The 22,344-nt window shown below is 41.4% G+C and overlaps 1 protein-coding gene across 1 annotated transcript; it reads right to left on the bottom strand.

The window, feature by feature from the left end:
* Positions 1-889: 889 nt before the first annotated feature.
* Positions 890-18,895, bottom strand: sh3rf2 (SH3 domain containing ring finger 2). Its single transcript, XM_008284367.1, has 11 exons — positions 18,787-18,895; positions 18,013-18,448; positions 13,701-13,991; positions 12,198-12,293; positions 10,749-11,141; positions 3,260-3,387; positions 2,914-3,084; positions 2,403-2,677; positions 2,015-2,322; positions 1,576-1,880; positions 890-1,473 (listed from the first exon to the last, which is right to left on the bottom strand). Exons 2-11 carry the CDS (start codon positions 18,445-18,447, stop codon positions 1,293-1,295), a joined length of 2,583 nt encoding a protein of 860 aa, XP_008282589.1. The 5' UTR covers position 18,448; positions 18,787-18,895; the 3' UTR covers positions 890-1,292.
* Positions 18,896-22,344: the final 3,449 nt, after the last annotated feature.

Raw genomic sequence — 22,344 nt, 5'->3', positions numbered from 1 at the left:
CTCTATGGGTAGCTATTGATGTTCTTCAGTACAAAACTGCAAGAATAAACTTTGCTAATGAACAGCGAAAGAAGCTTGGCAAATATTGACAGCACGTTCTTTGTTCGGGTGAGACCAAGATAACTTCATCCGAGTCAGATGGAGTCCGACATGTTTGTTGTGAACCTGGCAGGGACCACCACAGTTAATGCATAGTCCTGACAGTAAAGCACAGAGGTGGGAATTTGATGACAGGTTGCAGCATTAGTGCTGTTGTTGGGGATGTGACATTTGCAGATGGAGCCACGAATACCTGTGGATATATCAAAATACCAGCTGACAAGAGGACTAGCAGGAAAGACATATTCCAGCAAGGTTTTAAAAAAAAGAAGACAAAGGTGGCCTGGCCAAGTAGGTCACCTCTAATAGAACGTCTTCATGATATTTTAAAAAGAAAGGCAGCACAACACAACCCACAATACAACAAATAAACCCATAAAAATATGTAAAGACTTCCTATTGTGGGGTCTGTATTTTTAATATATTAACCCAAACTATTAATCAAATTTGATATACGTTAACCTGATTATACACATGAATATACACATAAATTTGATGTATAAACTCTGTGTGCAAAACTGAAATACTAACAATCTTAAAACTACTTTTTTTGAATACACTTTCATGATTAAAAGGCTGATATCATTATATACAAAGCCGACACCAGCTGACATAAAGGGAATTAGTGGCCCCCAAGAGGGTTGTAGGTAAAATCCAGCCTTGCTGTCAGCTGTAGCTGCAGGTTACAGAATAAGGTTTACATGCAGAACATAGGGTCACCCGCTTGCAAAGTATTTTAACATGCAGAAAAATATGGCATTGCTGTTAGTAAGACACCAAACTACTGAAGTTCTGGAAGTATACTTTTAATATCACATAAGCAGTATTGATATTTCACCTCATAATTTCTCTAAGTTTATTCAAATATAGTTTGTTTCCTTCGTGGGTTTTGACAAAGGCACTCACCAATGCGTGTAACATGGGTATGGAACAAGGAACAGTCATTAAGTGGGTTTTTGTGCAAAATCTTATAATAGTACATGTGTCACAACCATGCACAGGACGTAAAATATACCTCCAAAGAATTTAACCATACTCTCATATGCACTCAGGACAAAAATAAACACCTTTCATAGGATTGTCATTTGGCAGTATTGACCTTTGGACTTCAACAGGCATTTTGTTCTTCTCGATCAAGTCAGCTTGAACACGTGGAATATAGAAATATACACAACTACAGTAGAAATACACAGTCAGCTGAGCCTCTCAAGGGCTTGAAGAACATTGCTGTGGAATAAACCTGTCTTCCCACTGCTCTCCTGAGTAACAAGAACCCGTCCATCGGATCGAGGTCTGTGGACAAGGACGAGCTCTCCTTGAAGCAGACTGAGCTCTGAGTCTGTCTGGGCAAAGTGCGCCGTGGTCACTCTGTGTCTGGGAAAAAAAAGAAGCAAACCATGAGATTTTAGTCCAGTCTGTAAAATTAGTCAGTCACTGGTCTTTATTTTTAAGGACAAACACACAAAGCCAACATACCTGCTGGGGCTGAACTGAGCTGACACCGCTGATAGCGACGGCTGCAAGGATATTGGTTTCTGTGGGTTAGAATTTAGATCTGAGATGGCTGTTTCAAGGCCTTTTCTGAGAACAGGACCTTTTCCTTCTTTGAGAATGATCCCTGGTCCATCTCTTCCCAGGGTGAGGGAGGGGGCCCACACTTCTAAAGGAGGGAGCCCAAGGTGGCAGTTGGAAGGAACCTGATTTCCTGATGACCAAGATGACGTCCGATGTCTTGGAGGTGGGGAGTCTTCATCTGTGAGGAACCGCACTGACTTTGCAGGCTATGGAAGTAAAACATTTACTGTGAATCCAATGCAGAACAAAGATCAAAGAACAGTTAAAGAACACTTCACAGTATAAATAACCCCAGACAGATGTATGCTCATGTCTCTCACATGAAATCACACGACATTACCTTGTCTATAGTGTTCTTGTGTGTGTCAGGTCTGACGAGAATTGACTGAGGCCCACTGGTGGGCTGTCTGTCCTGCTGAAATGTTGCTTCATGTGATGCATTGAAGTCCCTGTCCTTCATGACTGCAGCAGCAGAGGGCACTGCTGGCTCAGTCATCCAGCTCAGCAGTCTGGGAGCAGAGCTGGACAAGATGCTGCTGTTCTTCTTCCTCTGCATGGCAGGGGAGTAGCCGGACGCCTGAACTTGTGCAAAGTGTTGCGAGTTGGATGGGATGTTGAAACTGGACATATGGGAGAAACGGTTTGATCCTGAAGAGGGGAAAAAAAACACATTCTTTCAGCACCCAAAGAAATCTCTAATGTAATCAAGACAGTTGTTTAACTCTCACCTCTATGTGGGTTAAAAATACGTCTCACGGTGTCCCAACCTTGTGAACCCGCATAGAAGGATGGTTTTCCAGTGCCAGTGGATGACATTGCATGCTGTGCTCCATTTGGCACTGAAGGGACTTGTCCTGTTGAGTGTATCGTTCCATCAGCGTTCACCCTATCAAGAGCAAGGACCACAGCAGGATTCTTGGCAGCTGTGGGTTTCTTTCCGGTTACCGTGTTGTACTGCGAGGACGCACTAGCTGCTTTGGTCTCCATAAGTCTGGCTGAGGTTCTGTAGTTAGACAATGACACACATTAGCATGAAGTGAATGTCTAACTACATGATGTTACACTGTAAAGAAAGTTTGAGTCGACCACCGACCCCTGCTATGCAGCATTCTATTTCTGATTAATGAATTCCTGCATTGTGACCATGACAGCATGGCTTCCCACCCACATGAAATCACTGTCTGAATCCTAATGTCATTTAACTCCCACTTTCTGCAGTCAGAGATCACAGCCTCTCACCTGAGCACAGGCGTGATGTAGTTGCTGGGCAGAATGCCCACTTTTCCCGTTCGAAGTGATAACCCACGCAGCCAGCCTTCTTTGAACTTTCCGTACACTCCCACCATCTCTCCTTTCCTCAGCTCCAGCTCCTCGGGTCGCCGTGGTTTGTAGGAATACAGGACAGCACACCTGAGGAGCCATACAGAGGGTTCACTCATGTTACTACCACACTTTATATATATATATATATATGCAGATTATGCTACCACTTTTTGAATATTTGAGTGTTTCCTATTCTATTCATACCTTGCATGGGATGCTACATTATCATACCATTAATATAATGTTTAAAACTGTGACTCACACACTGATGGAGAGCTGCTGCGTGGAGGAGTTTTTGCCATCTATAGAGGCAGATGGCATCTGAGGGTTCACCAGAGCCATAGAGATGGTGGGGGTGGGTGGAGTCTCACTGGTCATCTTCTTCTCACTCTGAAGTGGTATGGATGCACAGTTATCATATGGAATGTAAAGGCTGATGCATGGCAAATTCTTTTAGCACATTACGAAAAGAGTCTACGGCCACAATCACAGTTCAGTGGGAATGTCAGTGGGGTTTTTAAGGTCATGCATGAAAAGTCAGTCATTACCATTCATCCTCTGGGCACATCTATACAAAATTTCATTAAATCCATGTAGCTCAGTCTGAAACCAAAGTGGTGGACAGGCCAGAGAATTTTGCATTAAAAAGATTGTAACTTTAGCAGGTGTTCCCTCGTTTTGTCTAGCTCAGATTGCTGATGCCTCATTAATTTAAGATAAACTCTTAAGTGTATTTTTTCCCGAAACACAGTCTGTGGATCTTGTCAAGTTTTTATCTTGTTAGCATGTGCATATGTTGCTTTTTATATGCCAGGGGAAGTAAAATGTAACACTGATGCACAGAGATGACTGTTTCATGGTTTAATCAACAACCACTGACAAACATGAGAAGACATGAAACTTGTCATGTTGTCAGATGAATACAGTTACACCCACTGTTTGGTGTTTTGGTGGTCGTGGTGCAGAGTTCAGTGCAGCATGCTGCTTTTATGAGTCATTCACTGAACCCTTGAAATGCTTCACCTTTGTATGAAACAGCACTTTTAAAAAAATGACCAAAAAAACCTCTCATTTACCCTTCATTTATTAAGTTAATTATGTATTTATTTTATTTATTTAATATTTCTATTATAATAATAATAATTTTTTGCCTTGTCTATAAGGTTTTACCCTCTATTTTCTTCTTTTTCACTTGCTATTTTTCTTTCCTTGGATGTGGTATTTTTGCTGCTTTTATTATTTTATGTGGTGTTGTTGAATTGTCTCATTTTGTATATTTTACCAAGTTTAACTCTCTTTCTCCACATTTGCCTCTCTGGTCTTTTTACCTTCTGTTTGAACTGACCAGCTTTCTTTGTTCAACGGCCTTCCTGACAGTCCTTCTTTTGTTTTTTTTGCCCTGTCTATAAAGCAATTTGTAAACTCTGCTCTTAAAAGGTAAAATACAAATAAAGTTATTATTTATTCACTCATTTAATCATTATTTTCCTTTAATTTGTCACCTGTCTGCATATCAAATCTTGTGAAATGCTTTGTCTTACTTTTCAACTACGTGAAATACAGCAACAATAAAAAATATACAGAAACGAATGATTAACTTCTTTTGTAAACTTAAGAAACTTGGACAGTCCTGAAGTCTGCAGGCTGTGAGTCAGGCCTGATGCAGTCGGTGAGTGACAAGGAGTGACACTGAGGTGTGTGTCTCAGCCATTAAAGCTTAATGCCTCATTATCTAATTACACCCCTGAAGAGGGACTTTAGGAGGCTTTACTTTGTATTTTCTTTTTGGCCAGCACCCACATGCATACATTTTTTTTTTCACTGTCATCATTACAAAGAGGTGAATATAACCTTCCTGTTGCCTGTTATCTTTGCAGTGACGTTCATACATGTTTGCTGCTATTTACAGCACCACCACTCAGCTACTGCTTCAAGTGTTAACGCTGGCCTGTGGGCTCGGGGGTTCCCTCCGTACAGTATGTGCCTGGATCCTGCAGCTCTCCCGCTATTATGCTGCACTGCATTCACACTCCGACTCAAAAGCACAAAGGCGGTCATAATTAAGATGCATCCAGTGCCGTAACTACAGTGTCAAAAGCCGTGCTGTGAGGCACAAATAAAGAAAGATGACGTTAGGATGCATGTAGTATGTCCTGCAGACACATCAGCCTTCCATCACATAGGAGAGTGGATGGATGAGCATCCCCGTCATGTGGTGTTTTCTTTGGCTGTTGTTGTTCACGTGTCTTTTATGGCATTCATGAGATATTTATACAAAAAGCAGCCACAACCAGAACTTCCTGTCCTTCCTCGTGTCACATTGTCACTTTTACTGTAGAGCTGAGGGGAAGGCAAGAAGTATTAAATGTCTTTTCACATCCGATCAAACACTGTTTTTTAACAGCAAATTGCTGCCATCTTTGTAAAAAAAAAAAAAAAAAAAAAGTTGCATAATACACCATGAAAACAGCTACTTCTGTTCATGTATTAAATTATTTAGTTTTTTTCATTACTCTGTGTCCTTTTTTCTATTCTTGGTTTGTGGGTTTTTTTTAGATTCAAAGAGCCTGCTTCAGTGATGCTGCAGTCACGCAATGGCCAGGTGCACTGACCCAGTAGTGGCAGCGGCTATATTTACTTGAAGAGAGTAACTTTGCTATTAGTCAAGCAACAAATAAAATCTTATTTCCTGTAAAAGACTGGAGGTCAGAATCCCTGCTGCGATAAGTAAACCAATTAACAGATAATTAACAGTCAACCAGCATCCTTTGGCCTCACAAAATCTAATAAAGACAGTTCTGTTAGGAGACTCCTTAAAGTGCAACTAACATTACTAATTATGAAAATTACATATAAAAAAAAGTTTGACCAGATAGAGACAAAATAAATTATAATCATAAAAACACTTTAAAAATCTGTTTTGAAAATTGCTCATCATTGTAACATTATATTTCCCCCTGCAGGTTATTGTATTCAGTTTCACCCACTTTAACTTAAAAATCTCCCTATGCAATGCAGTTTTCACTTATTTTCTAACTGCACTATGCTGGCCACTAATTCTCAATAAGAAGACTATGACTATTAGAAATCTATGACTACAATTCCATTTTCTAGGTTAATTTGTCAAAATGTCTTGTTGAAAACACTGGCTTATTGTGTGTGTATGTAAAACTGTGACACATTTAGTAAAAAAAAAAAAAATTGTGCCAGAATTAATCACTGATGAAATGGCCCTGCACACCCTCAGTTTAATTAGACTTAATTAGTCTTAATCAGAGAGGTTAATCCTGGGTGGTGCTATCCTGGAAAAAGCACATGATGATTCACATCTCTGTTAAGAAAGTAAAATATTCTTTGTTTAACACCTTTTAAAACAGGACATGTTCCGTGTAGGACACAGATACACAAAAAATGAACAGCACACAGCAAATTACAGCTCCGTTTCAGGGAAAGCAGGACAGTAAAAATGGATTTTGAAAAGGTTTTTAAAGGCCTTTACAAAGTGAGCTGCATTAACAGAGAGACGAGGGAGATTGCTCCAATGAGAACTAATAACTAACATTGTTCGAGGCGGCCCTGCACAGAATTAGAGCAGGACAGACTTCTGTCCGGCTTGATCTCGACTCACAGTGGCATCCCGCTGACATCACCACCAATAATCTCACGGCAGCTGCAGTTCTTCTTCACTGACTGCAGGACCTCAGGGCACGTTGGGAAAAGCCTGGATGTCCCCTGAGCTAAGTGCTCCTGTGGGGCTGCAGACATTACGTTGTGTTGAAGCACTTAATTTTCAGGTTAACTGATACTATTTGGATTTTATTAGTTGCATTTGTACTGTAAAATTGTATTTATTTAAGGGAATAAACGTATTTATTATGTTTATGAGCCTTGTGAGGCTGATAACATTTAGTGGAAACATTCAAGATGCAATAAAAAGAAGCTACTATAACAGTCTGACATCAATTCTTGCTATAATCCGGCTTTTCTTCTCTGTGCATGTATGTAAAGATATTTCAGCTATTAAATGATGTTTGGAGCGGGTTTGACGTGCACAGAAGCTTTACATGAACATTGCCAAGTTAGTATCGTGTGTATGTTGGGCATCGGGATCTGATCTAACGGGATGTATTCTGTGCAGATTGATGGAAGACGCCACCTTGGCTGCAGCTTTTTTTGCACTCCCCTCTGCTTTTTAGGTGAGGTAAATAAAATCTTCTCAAATGCCTTTTAAGCAAGGTGCAATTCGTCCACCTTAACAGGTAAAGTAAAGCAAACAGGAGCCTGCACATGCCCACACAAGTGCCTAATCCATGGAAGTAGCTGAGGAAAACTCTAATCAAACACCACAAATGAAAACACCTCTTTGGACAGACATTACCACTGAAGTTTCAACAGTTTATGATGAAGAAAGGATCAATTTATCATTGATCAATCTTGCATTAAAAAAATATACCTATTAATCATTTGGTCAGTAAAATGTCAAAAAAAAAAGAAATGCTGCCATGGCAATTTTTCAAAGCCTGTCTCACAATCTTAAGTTTGCTTGTTTTGTGTGACTAACAGACAACAACGCAGACTTTTCACATCTGCAGTCACATGAGTGAGAGAAAAGCTGCAAATGAGCATTTTTAAGTTCCTCTCTAGCCGTTCATTAAACCTCTAAAACACATCTCAGTGCATCAAAGTTACATATTCAAAAGGTTTTTCAATAAAAAAAATATTCTTTTTCTGTCTTAAAATGGCTTAGGTGTAACCCTGCCTGTTTCTCTATCCATGCCTCCACACACTGCAGCTCGAGCACACCAGCTCACCTACAGCTCTGCTCAGACACTATAAAACTACTCCATGCTGCAAGACGAGAAGTTTGAATACTGGAGTAATTCAGCCAAACATGTTGAAACGGATTCAGAAGAAGAATAAATCTCCCCCTGCCAGCTGATATAATTGGTTCCTTGAGTCTGATGTGTATAAATCCTGCAAAAATCTGAATCAGTGTTTTTGAGAGTGTCATCAGTACACTGCAGTTCTAAAGTGGAAAATCTCCGCCATGATGTTGACTGCTTATTTTGTATGTAAAAACTACCATATGTACATGTAACAAGGTAAAAAAACAACAACAACAAACTATCACTTTAACAAACAGGAACAACAGATACTTTGATTAAAAATGAGCAAATTCATGCTTTTAGTTCCAGTTTTCCATCTCAACTACTGAAATCACCTCTTCCATGCCTTTGCTAAACAACCCTGGATTTCATACAAGTGATCTGAAATGCTGCCGCTTAGCTTTTCACCACCTTCTCTAAAATGTCTCTAAACTGTCTCCCCATTAAAATCTGAAGTCAGTTCAAGGCTCTTGTGAACTCGTCACAAACACTGAGCTGCATTATAGATCTACGGCCTTGCATGCTGACACTTGGCTTCTAAGATCTTCTGATTAACTGAGAAGACTTTCACTTCTGAGGTTGCTAAACTAAAGAAGCTTGACTTTATTTGTGTGGTATTTATTTATTAATATATATGTTGTTTTTACCCCTCTTAAGTCCATATTTTATGTCAGCAAAGCACTTTGCGAAATTCTGCACTTGAAAGGTGCTATATAAATAACTCCATCTAATGGCTTCAGCTCTTTTGTGCAGTCAGTTCACAGGCTTCAAACGTCTCTGATAACAATGATGTCAGATATTCTGGTGTAACAGTGAAGCATGATATGGGGCTGAACTTGTTTTTGCTTTTGGCTCATTTCTATAATAAATTTCTGCTCTTATATAACCATGCCGATATTCACACTAATACGCATTATTTCATCCACAGTGGGAGGGAAGCTGCAGCTCGCTGTCAAACAGAGGAGCCAGAGGTGAGAGCCGATGGGAGGCAGCACTAAGAATAGCACACATGCCGACTTGGTCACCGGGGAGCTCGGCCTTCGGGACGCAGCCTTTGAAAAAGGGGGTCCGTGGTCTGTCTGCCATCACTGGCCCACTGATGTGAGAGTGAGTGTTACCTGCTTAGTGAAGAGGAAGGAGTCTGAAGGCAGGGGAGAGAGGGGTCTGTTATGTAACCTACTTCACCAGTGACTCATCATCATCAGCATGAGAGAGATAAGCAGACACACTGAGGGACTCTCCAAGCCTCCCACTCCCTACATCTATCTCTCATTTTTCCCTCCTCCTTCTTCCTGCTTCTTGTGTTTTGCCTTTTTGCAGCTTGCAAATTTTGTTTTTTCTGTTTCTCAACTTCATGCCATCTTTTGTTTTCAGGGTTTCTTCTCACCTCTCCCTCTCCATGCCTCCCGTTTCTCACTTGTTTTTTAAATCTTTCTCTCGAGTCTTGAGTCTCCGGCGCCTCCCTCCCTCTCCAGTTATTCCCCGGCTTGCATGAGGTTTTAGCATTTTTACATTCGGACATGTATAATTGCAGGGTAGAGCTGTGAACTTTGAACCGAATCAGTGGAAATCATTATCTCGGGAGGTATAGAACCTTTGTAGGTGATTATATTATGAAGCATTCCAGAGGTTTTCATGTTGGCAAACACTTGTCAGCAACAGACTTAGTGCCATACTGATAGTATTTTATTACATCATTTCTCTAGTAAATAAATGGCACTATGTCCAGCTACTTACATAAAATTGTTGGCAAGGAATACACCCAGCACATCTTTAAAATTACGTTGATAAGAGTTTTAATAAAAAGAGATAATTTTTGTGTCATTTGGCATTTTGACAACATAATCTGTCACTCCCGTTGCTTATCACAGAACCAGATTTGGGAGAAGTGCACAAGTCTTTGCTTTGAACTGCCACATCAAATTCTTACTGAGTGAAGTTTTGTAGTTTCACCATGCCCTTAAATAAAAATAACCCTCCAAAAGTGTCAGATGAAGATTTTCCAGTCAGACATTATGTTGTTCACATAAAAGAGTGTATTAGCAATTCATCTGATAGCTCGAGGTGCAAACATTCCTAATATTGTTCTTTTTTCTATTTATAGAAGCTGCACAAACTTAACTGAGAAAAGAGTAAAAGTATTCCTTTTCAAGAGTGTTTGGGTAATAATTAATTCAGACGGCACAACAGCAGCAAAAGTAAGCCCAGTTTGTACATGTGTCTCCTACAAGTTAGTAAAAGTACATTAAGTGTCTGACACTTTAACAGCTCTTTCGATTATGTGAGTTAGAGGAATGTTCCTCTTTTCTCTTCAGCTACACTGCTCTCTATTTCGAGAAAAAGACGCACAGCCTCATGAACTATATCTCCCCGAGCTGAATAAAGAAAACGGACACACACCCTGTTGGACTGTAATTCATCTCTGAGGGGAAACCCTGGCTTATGTCCCAGGACTCATGATTAAAGACCTTTCAAAGTCACGGTTCGCTCACCTCCAGTCCGCACTCGCTTTTGTACCTCGCTCCTTTCCACATCTGTGTTGTCTTAATGAGAGCCACTTAATCATGCAGCAGTCAACAAGAGGGCGATCCCTCTTTCTCATTCATTCCTTCAGCTTAGTGTCATGGTTCCCCTCCCTGTACCCCTGAGGCCAACTTGATCCCTCAGTGACTCAGATAAACACCTCTATTATCTCACAGAAAACCATTGTGCTTTTTTTCCCACCACATGTTTTCTGTTACACTAAATCACTGCAAACAAAACTAAACATAGTTTAACTTCATATAAAAGAAATCTGCCAGAGGTAAAACAAAGACAAAAACAAATTTAAAAAAACATGCAAAAACAGAGATGCACGTGACTCACCTGTAACAGGTGTCTGTGTGAGTCAGAGTGGCGTCTAATTCGTTGAGAATTAACTCTGGAGCGGTGATGGTGGCCCCGGGCGGCAGAGGGCACAGAGAGGCGCTGTTGCTGGCCCTGGCGGTCGAAGCTGTTGAAGCTGCTGATGTTGTCTCCTGTTGTCGTCTGATAAAAGTTGCCGCCGCTGGCTGCAGGCTGTTTCCGCTGGTTGGAGAGGGGCAAAGCACTGAGGATGGGTGTCTTTGCTGGGACTTGAGGGGCGCCGTAATGGGTGGTCCTACCGGATGCGTCAGTGGCCTTGTCTTTGCCCCCGCTCCCAGTCTGATGGTGCAGCTCTGCTGAGTCACCCCCCCTCCGACTCTTTCCCTTTAGCAGTTTGGCAGCCACTGAGTTTGGCTGAAAGAGATGAATACATAAAGAGAAACCACTGTTTAAAAAAAAAAGAAAAAATCAGGATAAATCCTAAGACAGAAAATCCTCTCCAACTCGCTGCAACCTGCTACTAGCTCCTGTCAACCTCTGCTCCTGCTGATCAGCAAAACGGCTGTCTAAATACACCCACTTATCACTACTCCACTCACCCCTACAACTTGTTGGACAGGCAGGCAGGGAGGCAGGCAGACAGGATGATAAGTACCAGCCAATAAGCCAGGAAGAGTTGACTGGTGCTGAGAAAGACGCTTCTGCACAGACAGGCAGGCAGACAGACAGGCATGGCAGGGTTAATGCTTTCACTCCCCACAGTGATGTGCTGTTATGCCACCCAAGCAGAGAAAGCATTACTGTGTCTTCACGCCTGGCTGCACGACACGAGGAGAGGCAGGCTCAGAAAGAGAGAGGAGGAGGGTGGAAGAAGAAAGAATAGACTAGAGAGGTAGAAAAAGATACAGAGCATCATTGAGGCAGGGCTTCAGGAGGAGACATGGGTGAACAGGAGACAGAGAGGGTCGAATAAAGGAAGGGGAAACATGAAGAAAAGATGACGAGGTAGCGAAGGAAACAAGAACTGAATGAGGCACCGCTCTGACCCCCCGCTGCATAAACAAACACAATATTCCCCGGCATGGATGAAGTTAATTCCTGGAGGCAGAAAGTACAGAGGAAAACAAATGACAGTCAGCCAGCTAAGCAAGCTCTGCAAACCTGAGTAAGCCACACAGTCACACACTAATGAGCAGCTGCAGACACAGCAGGGCTGCACAGATTAGCTTTCTGCCTCAGCACTTTGCAGCGCAGGAGTGACATTAACTGATGAATCAAAGATTTGAATGAAAATCAAGGTAGCGTCCTGGCAGTGACCTGGAATTAATGACATCCAGCGACGACACCTATAGTTAAACTGACTACAAGGGTCGCACGATTAGACTAAAGTGCCAAACGGCAGGTGATTACGCTGTAAAGGCCACATTCAAACTATGAGGGAAGAATGACAGGGAAGAAAAAATGACTCACCTCTGTGAACTGCTGAGGACAAATTCCAACTTTCTCCCCTAGCTTGGCTTCGATCCAGTGTTCATCCACCCGCCTGATAACAGTAAGAATGTCTCCCTGTGAAGCACAAATAGGTAACAGATACACATAAAAACAACAACAAAAACAAAAAAAAACAGGATGCCAGATGGTTTTTACAGAGTGTGCTCGCCCTAGAGACTGAGCACTCAGAAACTCTCCCAGCCCTGTGTTTCTCATGTAGCATGTGACATCAGCTGCCCTTCTGTCTGCAGGCCCAGTCCTTTCTGCGGCCAGCCTCTAAAAACCATTTGACCACCTGCATAAAAAAAAAAAAAAAAAGCCGAGCTCCAGTGTGCTTTAATGGAGCACTGAGGCCCTTATATAACTGCCTGAGAAATCCTTCAGGGTAAGTAACAAGCACTGCAGCAGAGGTCTGAGCCTCCACAAGTCTCCGTTTTCAGCCTCTGAAAACAGTGAAAAAGAGCAAAAAGCAATGACCTCTATATGTTAGTACTATTGGGAACTTCCTCTGCTGTACAGAATTACTGACAAGTTCATGTCTAAAAAAAAAAAAAAAGCCACAGATGAGTGACGCTAAATGGGTTGAGCATCTACATGACCTGATGAGTGCATAAGCTATTTACAATATCATAAAAGCAGCCATATATCAGTCCATAAACAGTGTAAATGTATATAATAGAAAGTGTAAAAAAAAAGTATACATGCCTGTGAAATACATACAGTGATATAGAATAGTGAAATAGCATTTTTTCTGCTTAATGTTTTAATAAATAAAATGACAAATCTGCATTTTAGAGATAAATATGTATTTAGAAAAAACATATTTTTGTTATATATATATATATATATATATATATTTATTTCTTTTTTAACCTATTTACCATTATTTACACAAAACATGTAACCAAGCAAAAGATACTATTTTACTACTTTATGTCACTGTTTGTACTTTACAGACACACACACACACACACACACACACACACACACACACACACACGCACAAGTATATTACAGACAGTCCCCGTTTTCAGATTGCATGTAATAAGTTGTTATCCAAATCTGAGTACAGCACATTAAATGTAAAATAAAATAGAACAAAATCTGAGCTGCAGAAACGACATTTTTAAAACAATTTGAGAACCCTGTGAGTTTTTTGTTTTGTTTTTTTGTGAGGTTTTGACAACAACTTATTACATACAGTCAAAAAAAATTCTAAAGCACATTTTGTTTCATGTTTTGTTGAGAAAAAGTGTTTTGAGTACTCACATGTGTGAATACCGATTCAATAATATGAATATTATGTGATTGCATTATTAATGATAAATTAAATGGTATCTGAGTTTAGTGGTGGTGGTCCCGCTGTGCCATTAAACACTGCAGCTACCATCAGTAGTATTCTAAGTGTACACATTCACGTGTCTGAAGCCATTGAAAGTGAACATCTCCCACTGTGTTAAGTCAGTAGTTTGAGGGGCAGACCTTGAGGAAGCTGAGACAATATTTACTGTCTTCCAGATTCATCTCCTCTGGGTTGAAGTCAAACAGCGCCCTGCAGAGAGCCGGCGGCTGGGGCTGCTGGAGGGGCTGCAGCTGAGGCGTCTGGCTGCTCGCCTGCAGTGCGCTGACAGACGCACCGCTACTGTCACTGACGTCTTCATAGTGCCAGTTGTCATCCACTTTGTTCTTTAAGGTGATGCTGTTGCCGGATGTGAGGACCACCTCGCCGGACATGCCACCTCGCTGTTTATACATTGAGGCTCTGAGGGCAGCCTGGAGAGCAAAGAAAAGTCAGATTTTAGTTTAACTGTGACCAGGTTGGTTGACATTAGAGAACAAGCGGAAGCATCTTTGAAAAGTTTCGGTCCAAACTATAACTACCGATAAGAGACAGTCGCCGCGTCTTTTTAGCGTCAAAATGTTCCTGCCGTCGCTTCATTTCATCTCAGAGTGTGAGATGACAAACCTCTGCATGTTCCTAACACATTTATTGCTGACTGACACTGATGCACCATATTCTAATCTAGATATGCAGATGAGTTCGATGTGACACATCCTTTTTCCTTTTAGAAGTGATATCAAGAACTGACTCAAGCTTGCGGTTGCTTTTTTAAACAACAGCAAAAGACACTAAGAGGGCACAATAAATAAATGAATACGTACTTCATCTGACACTGAAAGGATAGCAACAATTTCACAGATGCTAAGTGTCACTTAGAGTGAGCAGTAAAGAAGTTCAGGAAGTCAATGACTAATACAAGTGGGAACATTTATATAATCAATTAGACGAGAGGATTCTTAAGGAATTCAGATCAATCTGCAAATAATTAACTGTGTCTGATTCACTGTCCACACTCATTCTTGGCACAGCTTGCGTTTAATCAGGCTCGTCCTTGTCAATTATTCTACATATCTTAAAGGCAAAATGATCTGAGCTCACCCTCGTGAACTTGGCTGAGCTTTTTGAACTCTGACTGAACTCAAACAGTGGATTTCAAGCAAACTCTTGAACTCACAGAGCAGTTTCTTTTTTTTATGCACAGCACTTTCTGAGAAGGCAGATCTCTGTGTTTCTCATCACCTTGGAGAATAAAACATCAGCATCAATGAAAAGCGTGTACGATTTACCGACTGTGAAGCGCCTTTATGATCCTCTGAGGTCTGTTAGGTTTAAATTAGGTGGCGGTGCGAGGTGTGTTACGCAGACCTGTTTTACACAGACCACTGATTTTTAAAACATGCACCAAGAAAAACTTTAGTCCTCTCACTTTTTCTCATTTTCTGTACTCACCAGATGTGGTATATTTTAGTTTAGGACATTAAATGGATTTCTTTTCTCCAATGACGAGTAAACTAAAGTCTTCAAGTTTATGGGCAATGAGCGTTAAATAGGTGTTATCGATTTGTCTTCTTGCAGTTGTGTTTTTCTTTTATTGGTTAACATTTGATATTTAATACTTTGGTATTTGATATTCTCCCCGTTTTGTACAACACATGATGCATTTGTGGTAACATTTGGGAATCTACCTTTGCATGTTTGTGTATTTGACCCACTTTTACCGCATGAGTTTAATTAATCTGACATTTTTTTATCTTCTGTGTGCCGTCTAATTGTTGTTAATTATTCCGCTGATGTCTATTACCCTGTATAGGAGTCATTTTCAAGTTAGAATGAAGCTCTCTCAGCTCGGCTCTTGTGTCTGAGGGCAGCACTCAGGAGGATTGGTGGTTTTGTGTTCTTTGGTAAGCAAATCTGCAAGCCCGAGTTAACATGCACCTGCAGAATAAAGACACCGTTTGTACAGGTTTAAAGGGCGATCTCACACCGGCTCACATTTTGCCACAGGAAACATTTCGATAAGTTAGATCACACTCCAGCTCTCGTGAGTCACATAATCTCATACAGATGAATGGTTAGATGAACGGTTGACGGAAGTTTAGAAAAAGAATCCCACATACAGTGAGTAAGTAGCTCTATATGTCAGGGATGAGACACATGATGCCAGTCAGTAATTAAGTAGGACGTCATGAGGCTGGCGAGTCACAACAAACACCACAAGGCATTATGATTTTGTCAGCCGTCACAGATTTTCTCTGTAATATTTATTCAGAGACACTTTAACATGTGTGGGTGTATTAGGACATTGTGGACAATGTTAGAAATCAGTCAGCGGCGCTACTTCATAATTGATTTATGTGAGCAAATGCTGGGATTTTTGAGCCATTTTGTTTGCTGGATGACTCCTGATGGTTACATTAGTCAGGATAAGCTCTCAGTTGACTTTATATAATTATTTTCTGACACAATATTATATTTATATCACGTATAAAAATCACCCAAGTTGGTGAGAATACATGAAATCATGAATCCACTAGTAGCAAACATTCAAAACCCAAATGTTGGGCTTCAAAAAATGGTCGTTTGTACAGTATACAAACAGAAGTGAGAGATTCCAACACAATATCACTTGAATGTCAAATGATTCAATACTGAGTCACCTCTCAGTAACTGCAAATAAGTTGCAAGTCGAGTATTTCATCTTATGAACAATCAAGCACAGATACTTTTGAAAGACTGTCAAAAATAAATGGTCAGCACTTATATAGCGCTTTTCTACCTTAGTGGTACTCAAAGCACTTTACTATGTTCTCTCATTCACCCATTCACGCACACATTCATACACCAATGGCGACAGAGCTGCCATGCAAAGTGCTTCCTGCCATTGGGAGCAACTTTGGGTTCAGTGTCTTGACTGTGGAGGGGATCGAACTGCCAACGTTGCAATTAATACAACCGCTCAACCACCTGAGCCACTGTTGCAAAAATACATGTTCCATAGTTTAAACTCAGTGCAGCAAAAGTTAAAAAATCTGTGATGACAGATACAAAAATGAGGACACTTGAAATGAACAAATAGCCTACAGTATATGCAATAACATGGGTATAAACTAACTTATTGGATCTATGAGCTGTGTCAATCTGCACGTCTGCATCACGGCTCCACACAAAACAGAAGTGCCAAAAGAATGGAAAAATTCAAGGCAGCAAAATGACACCACAGACAGTTCACTACTTGGACTCAAAAACAGCAGGCGACCGCTTCAGACTTGGCACAGGGGTTATCAGTGGAAATCAGAGTTTCTGTGATGGCTCAAACAGTGAGGAGGACACTGCATAGCACCCTCAACTGCAAGATGAAACTCAACCAAAGAAAATGAAAAGAACACTTACAGATACCGGTAGCACATTCTTTGTGGTCAGGTGAGATCAAAATAAATTTGTTTGGCTCAGATGTGGTCCAGCAAGTTTGGTGTGAACTTGGCCAGGTCTACAGTGAACGCACAGTCCTGACAGTGAAGCGCAGAGGTGGGACTGTGACGATACGGGGTTGCATGAGTGCAAAAGGTGAGATTACATTTATAGATGGCATCATGAATATCTGAAAATATATCAAAATACTGACTGACAAGATGACTTCCAGGACGGTGTGATAAATGATAGCGGTCCAAAGGATAGTGCCAAACTGGCTAAAGAGGTTCGAAAGAATAAAAAAGCAAAAACTGTAACCTGGTCATGTCTGTCATCTGAATTGAATCCAATCGCACACTTTTGGGGGTATTTTAAAGAGAAAGGTAGAACAACACAATCCCTCTGACAAACAGCTGCAGAGAGAATTTGTCTCTAAATAACGGCAGAATGTCTGTGCAGAAATGTGTGCAACACTAGTATGGCCCAGTGTGTCGAAAATAAAGGTGGACAAAGAAGTCTTGAGAAAACTAAAGGATTCAGATCTTGTTAATGAAATGTGTCGTTGCATATAGCGCCTACTGTGGGACCTCTGTTTTTCTTACAGTACGTCTAAACTGTTATTTTCTTTATTTTAAATAAGAACAAATATAGTAATGTTGAACTTAGAAGCAATGCAATTAATGTCAGATGTTATAATTTTGAATCACTGGACATTTTAGCGATATGAATTAATTTTGTTATATACTGTATATAACAGACTAATATATATACACACACACACACACACACACATGCTGGTATTTTGCCACACCATCCTTTAGATTATACAGAGTGGTGCAGGTTTGTATGACTGTGAACATTTAAAAAACGTTAAAGACTGTCAACACATTTTGCAGCTCTTAAATAACAACAGCTGCCCACCTAATTTATGAGAACGAGCATGCTGTTCACAACTGTGGAGTCAGAGTGTTTATTTATTTATTATTTTGTTAATAGTGCCTCTTATAGAAACGGGGAGGATTAGTCAGGGGTCGTTTCACTGACCTCACTGTGCCCTTGCTTCTCTCTGTGTTGCCTCTCCTGCTGCTGCTGCTGATCTTCCCTGACTGTCAAGCTGCCCCTGGCCAAGGGCACTGCGTAGCGGGCTGCCTGTGTGTTTCTGCCGGGCACCGCGGAGCTCTGGAGCCCCTCCAAGAGACGCACAAGCAGGAGATTTGGAGGAAGCTCCTCCACCGTCCTGGCCGGGACAGGGGCACGACACTCGGGGCAGTGCAGCTGGGAGTTGGCCGCCTCCTGCCTCTGCAAACAGGACGCGCAGAAAGTGTGCTGGCAGGGCAGGACCTTGGCTGACGCATCCAGCTGCTCCAGACACAGAGGACATTCCAGCAAGGCCATAAGAACCAGCTCCTCCATTTTAGAAGGGCCACGGCTCTTTGGGACTAGAGTTTCTGGTACATGGGAGACACTGTAATCCACCATCCTGAGAGAGAGGAAGGAGGGAAAAGCCAGTTCAGTTCAGATATCCTACAGAGTAAGAGTTACAACACCGACCAAAGTCCTCCTCTGAGCTACAACAAGCAATAAGGCTCCATATCACGTGAAAGACTTTGACATATGTGGAACTACAAAGGCAGAACTTGGTAGTAAAGAGTTTACTACGCGCTGCGCTGCTCGCTGTGGCGCTTCTTGGCTACAGGTGTCATGTCGGTTTACCTGCACAGGTAACACAGCAACAGGAGGGCGAGAAAACAAAAGAGAAGAGAAATGCTGCCCATATTTTAGTGTACAACAAAGAATACGCAGTCATTTAGTACTTACACGCGTGTATTTCTGCTGTCTGCCACAGTGATATTCCAAAAAAAACTCCTTTTAGGAAATGCGTAACTTCTCTGCCTCCGTCGCCATGACGCAGTGCGCACAGAGAGGACGGAACGGTGCGACGCCGCAGCTTCACGTGAACTTGTGCCGGTATTTATGACGACATGAAAACACACCTGTAGGAGATGGGATTTAAAACAAACTGGAAACAAGGTCTGAATCAGAACCGGGCTCATCTATCAGGAAACGTATCAGGTTTCAGAGTCGTGTCAGTTTAACCCTTAACAGCTCTGACTTTCACAACATCTTTAAATGACAGAAAATTAAACAAAATAAAATAAATCATGAGTGAAATAATTCTCTCTGTATTTAAATATCTCATTCTAAGACAAATGTTTTCAGAATTCTTCCTAATTCTTGAAATTGTGGCTTAACAAGTAAGAATTTGGGGTGCTTTTTATATTTTTTATCTTTTGCTTTAAGTCCTTAAACGATAAGATTCTGCTCCATAGTTCAGTCTGAGAATAATTTAGATGTTTTATTTCTTAAGCTAAATTGTTAATCTGAGTATCTCTACCTTTATTGGTTTAAAAAAAAGTGCAGGAAACAGTAAAATACGAGGAGCAGCATTCACAGCACTGTCATGTGTCTCCCTCTGCTGGTGCATTCACTGACCGGTTCTGCAGCTTCTTTTTTTTTTTTTCATTTGCAAGTACCAGCACATTAAACCAAATGGAAACATCAAGGTAAAAGAAAATCAGACTATACTTAACCATAACCCCCATTTTGTCCATTTCCCCCCCTGAGAATATTGCAAATCTGTCAGGAGATGAGTCCAACTCACTGGTTTTTCATCCATCAGTTTTAATTGTTTGGATTTCCCTGGCACAGTCCAAAAGCCCAAATCCCCATCACAAGGTTAAATAATTCATCCATACTGGCTCTGTACCGAAAGTTCAGGACATCAGTTTGAATTTTTTAAACAAACATGAATCTTTCATTTCTTTCTTCACGTCAGCAGAACTCGGGGAATTCTAAAAATGTACATATGGCTTTTACAGAGAGGCAACAGAAAGAGAGAGAGAGAGAGAGAGAGAGAGAGAGAGAGAGAGAGAGAGAGAGAGAGAGTAGCCATGACTTATTTACATGTTCATATCAGTGTTGATTCAGGGCCTTCCTCTCAAGCCTCTCTGGCAAAAAAAATACAAAAAAATCAATGGACCTGATTTTAGTTTTAAAATGGATTTTTTTTTCTGGCCTGAAGCTTAACATCCTGATGACTGTGATGCTCCCGTTTGTGAGCGATGGATCTTCTGTCATGCTTTCAAAGATCCAAAGGAGGAAGTGAGGTTGATTTGCCATTTCGAGGAAGTGTACAAGACGTCGGTCAGTCTGGCCTCCGCTGCTGGAGCCTCGTATGTTGCGGGATGAGGGCTCATGTGTGATGCTTCTGATATATAGTCTATCTGATGGAGAGGGTAGGGCGTCCCCGGGGACACCTCCGAGCTGGATGTGCTGTCTCTCACAATCTCATGCTTACCACAAGTTTCTGTATATAGAGGAGTGCCTTCCTCCCTAGCTTTCATGTTTTATTTAAAACGCTGTCTTCCTCAGTGAGTGCTGCTAACTCATTGAATGTGATCTGTGTAAGCGTTGCCTTTCCTCCCCCCCCTTTTTTTTTTCTTGTCTTTTTGCCCCTTCTGTGCGCCGCTGTGTTTGATCATTTAACTGTGGTACACACGTGCTTCAGAGTGGATAAGGGAAGTGTTTCATTTGAACAAGGTGTCAGTCAAAATGTTTAATCCGTGCACAGCAGTTTGGTGAGGATTAGCCACAAATCGAACAGCACTTTAGGTGCGTCAAAGCCACATAATTAACTTCTCCCTTTCAGAGGGAACTAATCCTCCACCCAAAAACTTAGCCACTGTCAGAGCTGCAGCAGTTCTCAGGTGCTGATTAGGTGACTCACTTTCCTTGTTTCTCTTTCTTGCATTGACCAGTTTCAATAGAAGTTCTCACACAAAATATGTGAGGTGAGGCTGCAAGTTGTGTTTGGAGGAGAAACACAGCGCTCCAGTCGAACAGGCTCAACCAGAACACCTGAAGTTTTTTTTTTTTTTTGGACATGTGCTTGAGTGTATATGTAGACACCTCTCTCCTTGTCTGACAGACCAAGTTCAGCTGACAGCAGAGTGATACCTTCATGTCCTGCAGTGTCTTGTCACTCTGAGTCACTTGTGACGACCTGAAAGCTTGAGAATTTAATTTAAAACTGAAAATGTATGCAGAACAGAAGGCTGCCCTCCACCAGATGTTTTTTTTTTTTATTTTTTTAAACCTCCACCCAGAATGCAACTTTTCCACCCACAGTTTGTTCTGCCTGGTCCTCCTCTGCCAGCAGATTGAATCCTATAAATATTTTATATTTGATAAATAAATGAAACAACCTCTTTTCTTACTTCTGGGTAGCGCGCTAAGTTGCTCTGCTACCTACGTATGCAGGAGCTTATTACCGCAGCCCTGACATCGTTTCAGTCATTGCCTAAATGAGGTTCGGCTCAGGGACATTTTCATTTATTTTTCAAATACATCAAGTGCATCCATTCTGCTGGTAACAACAGAAACTGTTTTTTGTTTTGTTTTGTAAGAATAGGTGCTTCTGTTTCAGTTTGGAGGCAGTATTGAGGTGTGTTTTTATTTCCTACAACATTTCATGAATTAAATATTTGGTTACAGTGTCTCAGTGTTTCTTTAGGAAACCAGTAAATATACTGTTTATGTGAATAGCTGCATTGCAAATCTGGCTTTCCAGAAGACACCACAGCAGCATCTTAAACCATCATGTCATTAACAACCTCCTTTGACTGCTCTCTCGGTGTGCCATGTCCCTCCATACATTACTCACATGGGACACAGGCTATTTGCAGATGTCTTACTTGTCACGCTGCAGGCGGTGTACATCAGCAGCACTCTGGATCATGTGACTTTACGCTACACCTCACCTTTGTGTGTTTTTTTTTTTCCTTCTAACTCAACCAAACTAAAAAAAAACACAACCTGAGGGAAGCGGCGGCAGAGGGGAGGGACCTGAGCTTCAAGCCAATGACAGCTCAGACACCTGAGCCAGTCTGAAGTTGAAACCTTCCTGTTGCAGGATCGGTGAAGTTTTTCGGTGCGCGAACGCTCCAGCAGCTGTTTGAGCTGGAGATGTGCATGAGGGAAACTAAAAATAGGACGCACACACCTCTGAGCCAGCTGCCTCTTTGCTGCCTTTGGGACTGACTTTGCATCTCCCGTCTCTCCTCTTTCAGTCCTCTTGCTCTCTTCCTTCTCTCGGAGTAGCTGTTGTTACCCCATTCTCTCCATTTTCCGACTTTTGTCAGTCCCTGAATCAGGCCTTGTGTGTCTGGCCAGTCCTGTGCTGGCATGAAAGACCTGAAACGGGACACTGCCTCCCCTCACTATGGTCCATTATACAACCTAATCAGAAACTAGAACACTGTGGCTCAGTACTGAAAATGTGAAGTCTCTGTCCCATGAGTCTTGGATGCAATTATC

This window comes from Stegastes partitus, unplaced genomic scaffold (assembly GCF_000690725.1).
Source record: "Stegastes partitus isolate 25-593 unplaced genomic scaffold, Stegastes_partitus-1.0.2 Scaffold356, whole genome shotgun sequence".
NCBI lineage: Eukaryota > Metazoa > Chordata > Actinopteri > Pomacentridae > Stegastes > Stegastes partitus.
Note: the sequence above shows the minus strand (reverse complement) of the source record. Positions and strands in the feature narration are given on the sequence as shown.